The 16,235-nt window shown below is 30.2% G+C and overlaps 2 protein-coding genes across 2 annotated transcripts, besides 13 other annotated features; both read left to right on the plus strand.

Moving 5' to 3' along the window:
• Positions 1–802: a mobile genetic element.
• Positions 769–802: a terminal%2Cinverted (terminal inverted repeat of MuDR-4N1_TV transposon ID:TVAGG3_0137450).
• Positions 803–1,454: 652 nt separating this feature from the next.
• Positions 1,455–1,491: a mobile genetic element.
• Positions 1,455–1,491: a terminal%2Cinverted (terminal inverted repeat of Banshee-A3 transposon ID:TVAGG3_0137460).
• A 2,311-nt stretch (positions 1,492–3,802) lies between these two features.
• Positions 3,803–3,840: a mobile genetic element.
• Positions 3,803–3,840: a terminal%2Cinverted (terminal inverted repeat of Banshee-A3 transposon ID:TVAGG3_0137470).
• A 1,199-nt stretch (positions 3,841–5,039) lies between these two features.
• TVAGG3_0137480 (uncharacterized protein) lies at positions 5,040–5,378 on the plus strand (the record flags this gene model as incomplete). Its single annotated transcript, XM_051224175.1, has 1 exon — positions 5,040–5,378. The coding sequence occupies one exon, from the start codon at positions 5,040–5,042 to the stop codon at positions 5,376–5,378; it is 339 nt and encodes a 112-aa protein (XP_051109161.1).
• Positions 5,379–8,624: 3,246 nt separating this feature from the next.
• Positions 8,625–9,520: a mobile genetic element.
• Positions 9,487–9,520: a terminal%2Cinverted (terminal inverted repeat of MuDR-4N1_TV transposon ID:TVAGG3_0137490).
• Positions 9,521–10,205: 685 nt separating this feature from the next.
• Positions 10,206–10,242: a mobile genetic element.
• Positions 10,206–10,242: a terminal%2Cinverted (terminal inverted repeat of Banshee-A3 transposon ID:TVAGG3_0137500).
• Positions 10,243–10,924: 682 nt separating this feature from the next.
• Positions 10,925–11,983: a mobile genetic element.
• Positions 11,984–12,584: 601 nt separating this feature from the next.
• Positions 12,585–12,622: a mobile genetic element.
• Positions 12,585–12,622: a terminal%2Cinverted (terminal inverted repeat of Banshee-A3 transposon ID:TVAGG3_0137520).
• Positions 12,623–13,821: 1,199 nt separating this feature from the next.
• Positions 13,822–14,160, plus strand: TVAGG3_0137530 (uncharacterized protein; the record flags this gene model as incomplete). Its single annotated transcript, XM_051224176.1, has 1 exon — positions 13,822–14,160. One exon carries the CDS (start codon positions 13,822–13,824, stop codon positions 14,158–14,160), a length of 339 nt encoding a protein of 112 aa, XP_051109162.1.
• Between the last annotated feature and the right edge of the window lie 2,075 nt (positions 14,161–16,235).

Genomic DNA, 16,235 nt, shown 5'->3' on the forward strand with positions numbered 1-16,235 from the left:
GCTGTTCTAATTTTTTAAAAAAATAACCTTAAATTATATTTGAAGAAATTATGTCTATATATATGTTTTATTCTAGAATCTTGGAGTTTTCATGCACTACACAAGAGCTCCAAGGTTCAAGAGTGAATGCTCAATAGCAATTATAGAGATGTACCTTTTCAAAATGACTTTTACATTAAATTTAATCAATAGAAGACATTTTAAAAGTACCTCTACAATTAGATATACAAGAGATTCAAAGCTTCATTCAGATAGATTTGAAACTTTGAAACTCTTGGTAGATTTTGAGTGAATGCTGACAATCATCTTTGAGAAGGTTTCTTAAAGAAAACCTTCTCAAAAGGTTCTCAGGACCTGAGCTCCCTTCGTAATATTGGGAGCCTTGGCTCCTGAGACGAGAATGGCTTCCCGAATCTTGATCAGCAGAGTGCCAAATGAAAGGCCTCTGATGATTCTCAGCCCTGAGCTCCCTTCGTATATTTAGCCTGGGGCTCCTGAACGAAGAATGGCTTCGCCGATCATCTCTGATCAGCAGAGGCCAAATGAAAAGGCCTCTGCTGATGGATTCTCAGGAGCCCTGAGCTCCCTTTCGTAATGATTGGGAAGCCTTGGCTCCGAGACGAAAATGGCTTCGCCGAATCTTTGATCAGCAGAGGCCAAATGAAAAGCCTCTGCTGATGGATTCTCAGGAGCCCTGAGGCTCCCTTTCGTAATTGGGAGCCTTGGGTCCTGCAGCAGAGTATCGCTCCGCTCCATTAATTTTTTAAAAAAAAGTGCCGTGTGGCAAATTTGTCCTGTTCCCTCCCTACACATAACTCCACAACTACCCAAGTACTATATGCCACTCCTTCCCGCATTGCATTTGAAACATTAAAGTGCGAAAGTCACTTCATGCATATTTTGCGCGTATATACTACTTCTAATGAAAGAAGCTATATACGCGCAATTCGAGTGAGATTGCAGCAGAAAGTCGAGAAGAGAGCCCTTCTTAAGGTTAGGACTCCCTTCTCGACTTTATTATACAATGAAATATAAATCATAGTATATTTTTGTCACTTTTCACATCGTATACCCCATAGAAACAAAACAAAACGACTTTCTTGATATATCAATAATGGCACGGATAATTATGGATGCATTGGAAAAATATTTTAATACATATCCTATTGAGCAAAATCGATTTCAAAAAGATGAATATTAGAATGGCCCAAGTATTTAATCATACAATTAAACTTTCGTAAGACAAATGTGGAAGTGAAGATGTTGAAACCTTGATATTTCCTCGAAATTTCTACAAAACATATATTAGACATAAAGCATATATCTTATTTTATTAAGAATGTTGAATAATAATATTATTAAATATTAAGCTTTAAAAAAGCTAATTAAATTCAAAAATGAATATATATATATTGGATAAAATAATCAGAACAAATGATTTTTATTTACTTATGTAATAAACAGAAATTCATCAAAAGTGACAGCTCTCAATTTTTGACATTTGTAAATTCTAAATTGAATGAGAAAAATGAAATAACACTAAGCATAATACAATATTCTAGAATTTAATTATAATTAGGAAAAAGTTAGTTTTGAAGTACTTTTCATAGGCATATAGAATGAAATCTTCTGAAAAAAATATCACATAAACTCATATTATTTTCTAATATATAACTATTTTATATAAAAATCAAATTCAATGATCTTAAAAGCGAAGATAAACCTCAAAATTACGAAATAAATGGAATATAATGCTTTCTATCATAAAACCATATGAAATATCAATTTTGCTTACGCCTAATTTTGACGACAATTAGCAAAAAATGTTAAATGTTAACACTCAGTCCATTTGAATATGAAAAATAAAATTGACTTTGATTAAATGTTTTTATTTATCATGCAATTCTTCTGCGACCAAAGATTGAATAAAATTTCAAAAAAATAAATAGCTTAAAAATAATATACGGTGTTTACTAATAGATGAATAGTATATAAATTCTATTAAAATGGATTGATCCAAAAAAATATAAAATTTGATCATAAATAAAATCGTTTTAAATACTTCTTCATTTAAATTATAACAATTATTTTGATTTTATTTATCATCCACATTCAAATTTGAATCTTATCACAAAAGAAGGACCACTTTTATGACTACTGCCAAATCTATAAACAGAGAATGGCTATTTGAAGCTAAAAGAAGAATAGAAGAAGGTGAATATTACAAAAGTGTGGGAAAGGAAGTTGAATTGGAAAATGGTAAAATTAAATTGAATGTTGCCGAAAATACAATAAGAAGAGCATTTCAACTTCAAGAAATCGAATTACCAAAAGTAGTCGCGGCAGAAAACCAAATCCACCAACATTTGAACAAAAACAATTAATTAATTCGTGTTTCACAATATAAAGGAGGAATTTCAAAAAACTTATTTATTGATTAAAAGTTTCAAAATATTGTTCAAAATCCCGATTGTGAGAAAGAAAAAGAAGAAATTGCAAAAGAATTTGAAAATATAGAAGATTTGACAAAAGATCAAATTTTTGACAATTTACAAAAAATAAAGCCTCATCAAGTGGAAAAATTTATGATGGAATCAGGTTTATCTTCAAAAAGAGATTACAAACCAGCAGATCCACCTACCAAATATCGTGCCATATCAAAGAATTTGATATGGCACTGCGATATTCATTACCTTCACGTAATGTTTCTTTTCCATTCTTTGCCATATTGAATGATATGACACGTAAAGTTCTCAAAACTAAATTATTGAAAAACAAGTCTTCCAACTCAACAGCGAATATTTAAGAAAACTTTTAGAGGAGTTTATCCCTTACTGCATCTGGACCGATAACGGCGGTGAAAACCGCGGTGAATTCGGCCAGGTTATGCAGGAAAACGGAATAGTTTGGAAGCACACCTTGCCGTATATGCCAAACAGAACGGCAAGGTGGAGCGCCTGTGGCCAAGCTTAGAAAAGTTTTTGCCAGACGAGTTGGATGATATTCAACAAATCAAGGACTCAGTTCAGCAGTTCATTGAAAAATACAACAATACACCACATTTATCTCTCGATATTAATCCAAAACGAATAGTAATTACACTCCTAACGAATTATTCGAAGTTTCAAAATTTTGGTACGAGCCAGAAATGCAAAAATGGGAGTTATATATCAAAGAGGAATGGGTTTAGCAAAATTTGAATAATTACATCATTTTAAATGACTTCTAAACAATTTTATTTATGATCAAATTTTATATATCTTTTTGGATCAAATCCATTTTAATAGAATTTATATACTATTCATCTATTAGTAAACACTACCGTATATTATTTTTAAGCTATCTTATTTTTTGAAATTTTATTCAAATCTTTGGTCGCAAGAAGAATTGCATGATAAATAAAAACATTTAATCAAAGTCAATTTTATTTTTCATATTCAAATGGACTGAGTGTTAACATTTAACATTTTTTGCTAATTGTCGTCAAAAATTAGGCGTAAAGCAAAAATTGATATTTCATATGGTTTTATGATAGATAAGCATTATATTCCCACTCATTATATTCGTAAATTTTGAGGTTTATCCTTCGCTTTTAAGATCATTGAATTTGATTTTTATATAAAATAGTTATATATTAGAAAATAATATGAGTTTATGTGATATTATTTTTCAGAAGATTTTGTGTTCTTCTTCAAAATTTTATTTTTTATTAAAAAGAATCTTTACGAAATATACATTTACTTTAATTAATATTTAAAAACGTGCTCTATCAAAAGTTCCAAAAATTCAATATTATAGCTTTTCTGAAGTGTCACTTTTGATGAATTTCTGTTTTCAACACTAGACAAAAACAATTATATTAGATGCACATGATTAACATCTCTTGGTCTGATGATGTTTTTCAATTAAAAGATTATTATATACAGTTGAATTTACAAAATTCTTAATTCATAATTGCATGGCACAAGAGAGGTATGATCTGCTTATATGTTAATGATAGATATACCATATTATTTCCATTACTATAAATAACTTAAAGAAATATATCTTCTAAGTGTATTTTTTGTTCAATTTTGTTTGAAAAAAAAATTAAAACGCATTTCTTATCTTGTTTAGCTTTGATAAGTTGGATTAAATAATATTACTAAATACAAATCATGATAACAATTATATATCCATGCTAAATGCCTGAAGATCTGGTGAAAATATTGAGATATGCCTCACTTCCATCATTTCGTCTTACCACATAAAAATATGTGATTTTTAAAACAAGTTAGCTGATATGCTTTTAACAAAACCGAATCAAAAGTATTCAAAAAAATCTGAAATTGTAAAATATCTTAATCAAAAATAAAGGGTTGATCTTCATTTTCGGGATTTCAAAAAAATTTGGAATTTCACCTCCCAAACACACAGATTGTCCAGTTCATTGGCATAGAGAATATCCGATTTCCAGTGTTTTACTCTGAATCTTATTAGTTAAATACCGAATTTCGAACATAAATTCATCAAAATCGAATAAAGAGACTACCAAAAACGACACAAATATAATCAAGTCACAATCATTTAACAGGAACTCCTTAAATGAAGATTTTTACAATTTTAATCTCTATATTTTAGAAAAAAATATGCTCAGTCACAAACACAATTACTATGTTATGGAACAAGGCATTGACACTCGAATCTCTGGCCAATTCGAGGAACATCCAAAATTTCAATAATCTTATCCCACAGAATCCATAGCCCAAAAACTTTAATTTGCATAGTACATTTGAAGACGAATAATATTAGTCCAATTTTTTTAACTTTGAAATTTTCAAAGATACAAAATTTATTACATTTAGAATTAATGCATTAATATATGCATTTGTTCCGTACCGAAAATGAACTTTACAAAAAGTGACATGAAAAGTCTTAATTACATTAAAGCCAAATGTAAACTTCATTGAGAAAAAGCAGTTTTGTCTCGTATTCAACGTAAAATCTTCAAAAGAAGACTAAACAAAAAGTGCTACACTGATAACAAAGATGAATTTCACATGGAACGCGATGATTCAATAACTGCAGAGTTGCGACATACAATTGCGGAAAATGTATGGACAACCACATGTAATGGTGGAGAACCATCGTATCTTTCAGAGGTCGAATTACTTGATTTTTATGGTGAAATCAATCAAAGAGCAAAAGGTCTTGCATGTGAAAAGGTAATCGAAGCTTATCAGATTGCCTACGAATTACTGGAGTATAGATACAGCAGAGCTTTATATCTAGCTGGCCTTGTTCATCCAGACGAATTTCCAACAAGAGGAAAAAGAATTGTTTACTTCGCTAGAAGTATATCTCCCCTCAAGATCATGGTTAAACAGAGTTTGCTCTGATCTCAACATTGAGATCAAAAGCTCAAAAGAAAATGAGGAAAAACGAGCAAAGTACTGTAACACAGCAACAGTTGCTAACTTCTTACATTAATTTCAGTATACGGCAGGAATTGATCCATGGAATAAGTGGAGTATTTATGAAACATCTCTGCTTCATCAAAGCGTTACAAAGTTATCTGCACTGAAAGCAACCCTCCTTTAACCAAAGAAGAGCATGAATTTGTGCTTGTTACTAGTATCTTCCCATATAATTCTGAAGGATACCGGATGAAACCATTTATTATTGTTCCAGGAATATAAAATTGTTCACAGGAACTCCGCTCCGTGAGAGCATTCCTTACAGGACAATCTTATGGATGGATGACAAAGAAGATATGGGATATCTTTAATTTAACTTTTATTATCGAAATCCAGAGATATCGCTCAAGTCTTGATGCTATCACAGCAGCTCAGCATAATATCGTATTCGGTGATAATCATATCAGCCGAGTAAGTTATTTTACTTGCAAACTTTTGAGTCTCTTCAGAATTGAACTCTTGACATTTCCAGCTTACTGCACAGTAGTTCTCCAGTTATTTGATGTAGGATGTGCAGCATCTTTGAGATCAAAGAATAACAGGTTAAAATATGTTCCGCTTTACACATATGAGCAAGATAATTTATCAAATACCCCAAAACCAAGGTTAAAAATTGTAAGAATTTTAATTGATGCTTGTGATTAAGTCAATGCATCAGTATGGTATTCATCCGTGGAACCCAGATAAAGCCTTATCCAACGAATTAACAAACAAAACATCAAACGCAATACCAAATCCCACATATATATTTAATTCTTCTTGCAAAAAATTAACATCTGACGCCGAATTACTTAAAATTGCGCAATTTGAAGCAATCAAATTCAAACATTAAATCAAGCACTGATAGTTATTGTAACAAATATTTCGAATTATTTAGATTATTATCCTCCAAATACAAAAATTCTCAGCAAAGGGATGAAATTGAGTCAATTTAATGGAGCAAAACGAAGTGAGGTGAAATTCACCACTTTGACACCTCGTATTTTTCAGATATATCGATTAATATTGAGTTTTATTGGGATGGAAAACATACTGAAAAACCTGCAATATCAACACCTTTTTATATAATATTGAATAAATAAAAATTTGTTTTTATTTTCCAAAAAGATATATGATACATTTTTATTATACAGGTTAAAAACTGTCTAGCTTTTGCTTTTAGTGCTCGACCAGAGGCATACATTGAAAATACAATCCTCTCCATGGTTTTTGTGTAGGATCTGATCTTCTCAAAACGATGATATTGACTATTATTATATGAATTGAATGTATTTATGAATATTTCGAAATTTTAATATAAATAATTTATTAAAAATAAAAATTGAACGTAAGTACAAAAAATATAATTTGAAAGCAAATTAAAAATTAACGATACGATAATTTGGAACTTTTACCTTTTGCCAATAAATATAAAAATAAAATTTTGGGAATTGGAACTTAAGAGTAGAGAGACCTTTGTTGATATGTATGAGGCTATGTATTTATGTGTAGATCTGAGTAAGCTTGGTTATCATATAGCGGTTTCTGATGAAATTGAGAACCTCGGAGACCCAAGACCTTTGTTGATATGTATGAGGCTATGTATTTGTGCGTAGTCATTAAACCCATTCTTGCAAATTAGAATATTATTTTATTTGTTATATTGAGCTTTCTTCCTGATAATTTGCATATCTTCAAAATCATTAAAGTAAGTAAAATCAGTTGTTTTTTCGGTGATTAATCTTAATTCTTCGCATTATATTTCTTTTTTTTGAAAAATCTTACTGTTTGGGGAAATTCTCTTTGCGAAATCTGTTGGCCTGAGGATTATCTGGTTGAATAAAAATATGTTCAATTCCCCTTTCGCATAATAATTAATGAAATTGTGTTTTATTTTCGAGAGTGTGCAAAACGTTCCCACTTCTTGAGAGGTACGTTTTGCAAATTTTTTTCTTTCATACATAGAAGATTTTTGGAAGATGATTGATCTCTACATGATATTATATCATATTTCTACATTGAGTCCTTAACAATATTAAATTGCAGGGTTTTCAAATCAAAAAACTAACTTTCGCTCTTTCAGGTCAAATCAGCAAGGCTCTTCTATATAGGTGTTGGATATATTATCAAACTGAAATGAAACTTTCCAGAGATGTCCATAAAATTATTTTGCAAAACATCCCTCTCAAAAAGTGGGAACGTTTTTGCAATTTTTCTTTATTTTTTGTACCATTATCGGTCCATAGAGCGAAATGGGGACCAGGTATTGTGCTTAATGCACGTTTGAGTACATTTGTTGTATACTCTGCAGTTTTCTGAGAAAAAGATTATGAGTGATCTCGTTTTTTCTTAAAGTCATTTTTTTCTTATCAAAAAAAATTAAAATTACGTAAAACTATGACAAAATTACGTAATTCACAATTTTAATGCTGAAAAATAGGAATATAAGCTTATAATACTACAGGTAGATTGAGCATCGATGCGCGCTAATGCCAACATGATTAATTTGAGTCGGTTTTTATATATTATTGGAAATTAATCACAAATTGTCCATGAATATAAGTTATATTCTTCGATATTATGAGTTAATGAAGGCTACAATATTTGTAATCATGATTGGCTAGTTAAAATCTATTAGAATAAAAGAAATTGTAATTTAATAATATTGAATTGACATTTTAAATAATTTGAGGTCTAATCCATTATGAGTATGGTTATTACAGGTCACTTATTATTATTCTTTGATATACAAAGAGTTAAAACGATTTGGTAATGAGATATTGTAGAAAATAAAAATAACTGTAATCTATTGAAACTGATAAAAAAAATTAAATCCATTTATTTTTTATTCATATGTTATTATTGATGAGAATTAGATTCATTTAAAATTGAATACATATTTTTGAGAGAGTCAAAAATTTCAGGATCGATTTCATCTTCGCATTCATCCAAATATATTCTAAGCTCGGAATTTTCAAATGCATTCAAAATATTGGCAAAGTTTTCTTTACAAGAAGAGTTAAATAAAATTTCTTGTAAACAATTAATAATAAATTTTGGGTTAAATTCAACAAAATCCGAAAGAATTTCAAACACCTTTTCAAATTTGTCATTAAATATCGAAAGGGATATTGAATCTTTTATGATAATAGCGATGAGGATATTTATCAAAATTTCCTTATTTTTGAAGAGTGCGGGATAAATTTGTCAAGTGTCACTTTTCAATAACCTTAAATTACGCTGTTCTAATTTTTTAAAAAATAACCTTAAATTATATTTGAAGAAATTATGTCTATGATATATGTTTTATTCTAGAATCTTGGAGTTTTCATGCACTACACAAGAGCTCCAAGGTTCCAAGAGTGAATGCTCAATAGCAATTATAGAGATGTACCTTTTCAAAATGACTTTTACTGATTAAATTTAATCAATAGAAGACATTTTGAAAAGGTACCTCTACAATTAGATATACAAGAGATTCAAAGCTTCATTTCAGATAGATTTGAAACTTTGAAACTCTTGGTAGATTTTGAGTGAATGCTGACAATCATCTTTGAGAAGGTTTTCTTAAAGAAAACCTTCTCAAAGAGGTTTCTCAGGAGCCCTGAGGCTCCCTTTCGTAATGATTGGGAGCCTTGGGGCTCCTGAGACGAAGAATGGCTTCGCCGAATCTTTGATCAGCAGAGGCCAAATGAAAAGGCCTCTACTGATGGATTCTCAGGAGCCCTGAGGCTCCCTTTCGTAATGATTGGGAGCCTTGGGGCTCCTGAGACGAAGAATGGCTTCGCCGAATCTTTGATCAGCAGAGGCCAAATGAAAAGGCCTCTGCTGATGGATTCTCAGGAGCCCTGAGGCTCCCTTTCGTAATGATTGGGAGCCTTGGGGCTCCTGAGACGAAGAATGGCTTCGCCGAATCTTTGATCAGCAGAGGCCAAATGAAAAGGCCTCTGCTGATGGATTCTCAGGAGCCCTGAGGCTCCCTTTCGTAATGATTGGGAGCCTTGGGGCTCCTGCAGCAGAGTATCGCTCCGCTCCATTAATTTTTTTTAAAAAAAAGTGCCGTGTGGCAAATTTGTCCTGTTCCCTCTCCTAACACATAACTCCACAACTACCCAAGTACTATATTGCCACTCCTTCCCGCATTGCATTTGAGAAACATTAAAAGTGGCGACAAGTGCACTTGCCATGGCATATTGTTGCGCGTATATACTACTTCTAATGAAAGAAGCAGTATATACGCGCAATTCGAGTGAGATTGCAGCAGAAAGTCGAGAAGAGAGCCCTTTCTTAAGGTTAGGACTCCCTTCTCGACTTTATTATACAATGAAATATAAATCATAGTATATTTTTGTCACTTTTCACATCGTATTACCCCGATAGAAACAAAACAAAACGACTTTCTTGATATATCAATAAATGGCACGGATAATTTATTGGATGCATTGGAAAAATATTTTAATACATATCCTATTGAGCAAAATCGATTTCAAAAAGATGAAATATTAGAATGGCCCAAGTATTTAATCATACAATTAAACTTTCGTAAGACGAAATGGTGGAAGTGAAGTGATGTTGAAACCTTGATATTTCCTCGAAATTTCTACAAAACATATATTAGACATAAAGCATATATCTTATTTTATTAAGAATGTTGAATAATAATATTATTAAATATTAAGCTTTAAAAAAGCTAATTAAATTCAAAAATGAATATATATTATTATTGGATAAATATTAATCAGAACAAATGATTTTTTTATTAATGCTATGTAATAAACAGAAATTCATCAAAAGTGACAGCTCTCAATTTTTGACATTTGTAAATTCTAAATTGAATGAGAAAAATGAAATAACACTAAGCATAATACAATATTCTAGATTTAATTATAATTAGGAAAAAGTTAGTTTTGAGAGTACTTTTCATAGGCATATAGAATGAAATCTTCTGAAAAATAATATCACATAAACTCATATTATTTTCTAATATATAACTATTTTATATAAAAATCAAATTCAATGATCTTAAAAGCGAAGGATAAACCTCAAAATTTACGAATATAATGAGTGGGAATATAATGCTTATCTATCATAAAACCATATGAAATATCAATTTTTGCTTTACGCCTAATTTTTGACGACAATTAGCAAAAAATGTTAAATGTTAACACTCAGTCCATTTGAATATGAAAAATAAAATTGACTTTGATTAAATGTTTTTATTTATCATGCAATTCTTCTTGCGACCAAAGATTTGAATAAAAGTTCAAAAAATAAGATAGCTTAAAAAATAATATACGGTAGTGTTTACTAATAGATGAATAGTATATAAATTCTATTAAAATGGATTTGATCCAAAAAATATATAAAATTTGATCATAAATAAAATCGTTTTAAATTACTTCTTCATTTAAATTATAACAATTATTTTTGATTTTTATTTATCATCCACATTCAAATTTGAATCTTATCACAAAAGAAGGACCACTTTTATGACTACTGCCAAATCTATAAACAGAGAATGGCTATTTGAAGCTAAAAGAAGAATAGAAGAAGGTGAATATTACAAAAGTGTGGGAAAGGAAGTTGAATTGGAAAATGGTAAAATTAAATTGAATGTTGCCGAAAATACAATAAGAAGAGCATTTCAACTTCAAGAAATCGAATTACCAAAAGTTAGTCGCGGCAGAAAACCAAATCCACCAACATTTGAACAAAAACAATTAATTAATTCTTGTGTTTCACAATATAAAGGAGGAATTTCAAAAACTTATTTATTGATTAAAAGGTTTCAAAATATTGTTCAAAATCCCGATTGTGAGAAAGAAAAAGAAGAAATTGCAAAAGAATTTGAAAATATAGAAGATTTGACAAAAGATCAAATTTTTGACAATTTACAAAAAATAAAGCCTCATCAAGTGGAAAAATTTATGATGGAATCAGGTTTATCTTCAAAAAGAGATTACAAACCAGCAGATCCACCTACCAAATATCGTGCCATATCAAAGAATTTGATATGGCACTGCGATATTCATTACCTTCACGGTAATGTTTCTTTTCCATTCTTTGCCATATTGAATGATATGACACGTAAAGTTCTCAAAACTAAATTATTGAAAAACAAGTCTTCCAACTCAACAGCGAATATTTTAAGAAAACTTTTAGAGGAGTTTATCCCTTACTGCATCTGGACCGATAACGGCGGTGAAAACCGCGGTGAATTCGGCCAGGTTATGCAGGAAAACGGAATAGTTTGGAAGCACACCTTGCCGTATATGCCAAGACAGAACGGCAAGGTGGAGCGCCTGTGGCCAAGCTTAGAAAAGTTTTTGCCAGACGAGTTGGATGATATTCAACAAATCAAGGACTCAGTTCAGCAGTTCATTGAAAAATACAACAATACACCACATTTATCTCTCGATATTAATCCAAAAACGAATAGTAATTACACTCCTAACGAATTATTCGAAGTTTCAAAATTTTGGTACGAGCCAGAAATGCAAAAATGGGAGTTATATATCAAAGAGGAATGGGTTTTAGCAAAATTTGAATAATTACATCATTTTAAATGACTTCTAAACAATTTTATTTATGATCAAATTTTATATATCTTTTTGGATCAAATCCATTTTAATAGAATTTATATACTATTCATCTATTAGTAAACACTACCGTATATTATTTTTAAGCTATCTTATTTTTTGAAATTTTATTCAAATCTTTGGTCGCAAGAAGAATTGCATGATAAATAAAAACATTTAATCAAAGTCAATTTTATTTTTCATATTCAAATGGACTGAGTGTTAACATTTAACATTTTTTGCTAATTGTCGTCAAAAATTAGGCGTAAAGCAAAAATTGATATTTCATATGGTTTTATGATAGATAAGCATTATATTCCCACTCATTATATTCGTAAATTTTGAGGTTTATCCTTCGCTTTTAAGATCATTGAATTTGATTTTTATATAAAATAGTTATATATTAGAAAATAATATGAGTTTATGTGATATTATTTTTCAGAAGATTTTGTGTTCTTCTTCAAAATTTTATTTTTTATTAAAAAGAATCTTTACGAAATATACATTTACTTTAATTAATATTTAAAAACGTGCTCTATCAAAAGTTCCAAAAATTCAATATTATAGCTTTTCTGAGGTGTCACTTTTGATGAATTTCTGTTTTCAACACTAGACAAAAACAATTATATTAGATGCACATGATTAACATCTCTTGTCTGATGATGTTTTTCAATTAAAAGATTATTATATACAGTTGAATTTACAAAATTCTTAATTCATAATTGCATGGCACAAGAGAGGTATGATCTGCTTATATGTTAATGATAGATATACCATATTATTTCCATTACTATAAATAACTTAAAGAAATATATCTTCTAAGTGTATTTTTTGTTCAATTTTGTTTGAAAAAAAAATTAAAACGCATTTCTTATCTTGTTTAGCTTTGATAAGTTGGATTAAATAATATTACTAAATACAAATCATGATAACAATTATATATCCATGCTAAATGCCTGAAGATCTGGTGAAAATATTGAGATATGCCTCACTTCCATCATTTCGTCTTACCACATAAAAATATGTGATTTTTAAAACAAGTTAGCTGATATGCTTTTAACAAAACCGAATCAAAAGTATTCAAAAAAATCTGAAATTGTAAAATATCTTAATCAAAAATAAAGGGTTGATCTTCATTTTCGGGATTTCAAAAAAATTTGGAATTTCACCTCCCAAACACACAGATTGTCCAGTTCATTGGCATAGAGAATATCCGATTTCCAGTGTTTTACTCTGAATCTTATTAGTTAAATACCGAATTTCGAACATAAATTCATCAAAATCGAATAAAGAGACTACCAAAAACGACACAAATATAATCAAGTCACAATCATTTAACAGGAACTCCTTAAATGAAGATTTTTACAATTTTAATCTCTATATTTTAGAAAAAAATATGCTCAGTCACAAACACAATTACTATGTTATGGAACAAGGCATTGACACTCGAATCTCTGGCCAATTCGAGGAACATCCAAAATTTCAATAATCTTATCCCACAGAATCCATAGCCCAAAAACTTTAATTTGCATAGTACATTTGAAGACGAATAATATTAGTCCAATTTTTTTTAACTTTGAAATTTTCAAAGATACAAAATTTATTACATTTAGAATTAATGCATTAATATATGCATTTGTTCCGTACCGAAAATGAACTTTACAAAAAGTGACATGAAAAGTCTTAATTACATTAAAGCCAAATGTAAACTTCATTGAGAAAAAGCAGTTTTGTCTCGTATTCAACGTAAAATCTTCAAAAGAAGACTAAACAAAAAGTGCTACACTGATAACAAAGATGAATTTCACATGGAACGCGATGATTCAATAACTGCAGAGTTGCGACATACAATTGCGGAAAATGTATGGACAACCACATGTAATGGTGGAGAACCATCGTATCTTTCAGAGGTCGAATTACTTGATTTTTATGGTGAAATCAATCAAAGAGCAAAAGGTCTTGCATGTGAAAAGGTAATCGAAGCTTATCAGATTGCCTACGAATTACTGGAGTATAGATACAGCAGAGCTTTATATCTAGCTGGCCTTGTTCATCCAGACGAATTTCCAACAAGAGGAAAAAGAATTGTTTACTTCGCTAGAAGTATATCTCCCCTCAAGATCATGGTTAAACAGAGTTTGCTCTGATCTCAACATTGAGATCAAAAGCTCAAAAGAAAATGAGGAAAAACGAGCAAAGTACTGTAACACAGCAACAGTTGCTAACTTCTTACATTAATTTCAGTATACGGCAGGAATTGATCCATGGAATAAGTGGAGTATTTATGAAACATCTCTGCTTCATCAAAGCGTTACAAAGTTATCTGCACTGAAAGCAACCCTCCTTTAACCAAAGAAGAGCATGAATTTGTGCTTGTTACTAGTATCTTCCCATATAATTCTGAAGGATACCGGATGAAACCATTTATTATTGTTCCAGGAATATAAAATTGTTCACAGGAACTCCGCTCCGTGAGAGCATTCCTTACAGGACAATCTTATGGATGGATGACAAAGAAGATATGGGATATCTTTAATTTAACTTTTATTATCGAAATCCAGAGATATCGCTCAAGTCTTGATGCTATCACAGCAGCTCAGCATAATATCGTATTCGGTGATAATCATATCAGCCGAGTAAGTTATTTTACTTGCAAACTTTTGAGTCTCTTCAGAATTGAACTCTTGACATTTCCAGCTTACTGCACAGTAGTTCTCCAGTTATTTGATGTAGGATGTGCAGCATCTTTGAGATCAAAGAATAACAGGTTAAAATATGTTCCGCTTTACACATATGAGCAAGATAATTTATCAAATACCCCAAAACCAAGGTTAAAAATTGTAAGAATTTTAATTGATGCTTGTGATTAAGTCAATGCATCAGTATGGTATTCATCCGTGGAACCCAGATAAAGCCTTATCCAACGAATTAACAAACAAAACATCAAACGCAATACCAAATCCCACATATATATTTAATTCTTCTTGCAAAAAATTAACATCTGACGCCGAATTACTTAAAATTGCGCAATTTGAAGCAATCAAATTCAAACATTAAATCAAGCACTGATAGTTATTGTAACAAATATTTCGAATTATTTAGATTATTATCCTCCAAATACAAAAATTCTCAGCAAAGGGATGAAATTGAGTCAATTTAATGGAGCAAAACGAAGTGAGGTGAAATTCACCACTTTGACACCTCGTATTTTTCAGATATATCGATTAATATTGAGTTTTATTGGGATGGAAAACATACTGAAAAACCTGCAATATCAACACCTTTTTATATAATATTGAATAAATAAAAATTTGTTTTTATTTTCCAAAAAGATATATGATACATTTTTATTATACAGGTTAAAAACTGTCTAGCTTTTGCTTTTAGTGCTCGACCAGAGGCATACATTGAAAATACAATCCTCTCCATGGTTTTTGTGTAGGATCTGATCTTCTCAAAACGATGATATTGACTATTATTATATGAATTGAATGTATTTATGAATATTTCGAAATTTTAATATAAATAATTTATTAAAAATAAAAATTGAACGTAAGTACAAAAAATATAATTTGAAAGCAAATTAAAAATTAACGATACGATAATTTGGAACTTTTACCTTTTGCCAATAAATATAAAAATAAAATTTTGGGAATTGGAACTTAAGAGTAGAGAGACCTTTGTTGATATGTATGAGGCTATGTATTTATGTGTAGATCTGAGTAAGCTTGGTTATCATATAGCGGTTTCTGATGAAATTGAGAACCTCGGAGACCCAAGACCTTTGTTGATATGTATGAGGCTATGTATTTGTGCGTAGTCATTAAACCCATTCTTGCAAATTAGAATATTATTTTATTTGTTATATTGAGCTTTCTTCCTGATAATTTGCATATCTTCAAAATCATTAAAGTAAGTAAAATCAGTTGTTTTTTCGGTGATTAATCTTAATTCTTCGCATTATATTTCTTTTTTTTGAAAAATCTTACTGTTTGGGGAAATTCTCTTTGCGAAATCTGTTGGCCTGAGGATTATCTGGTTGAATAAAAATATGTTCAATTCCCCTTTCGCATAATAATTAATGAAATTGTGTTTTATTTTCGAGAGTGTGCAAAACGTTCCCACTTCTTGAGAGGTACGTTTTGCAAATTTTTTTCTTTCATACATAGAAGATTTTTGGAAGATGATTGATCTCTACATGATATTATATCATATTTCTACA

This window comes from Trichomonas vaginalis, chromosome IV (genome assembly GCF_026262505.1).
Source record: "Trichomonas vaginalis G3 chromosome IV, whole genome shotgun sequence".
Classification (NCBI taxonomy): domain Eukaryota; phylum Parabasalia; order Trichomonadida; family Trichomonadidae; genus Trichomonas; species Trichomonas vaginalis.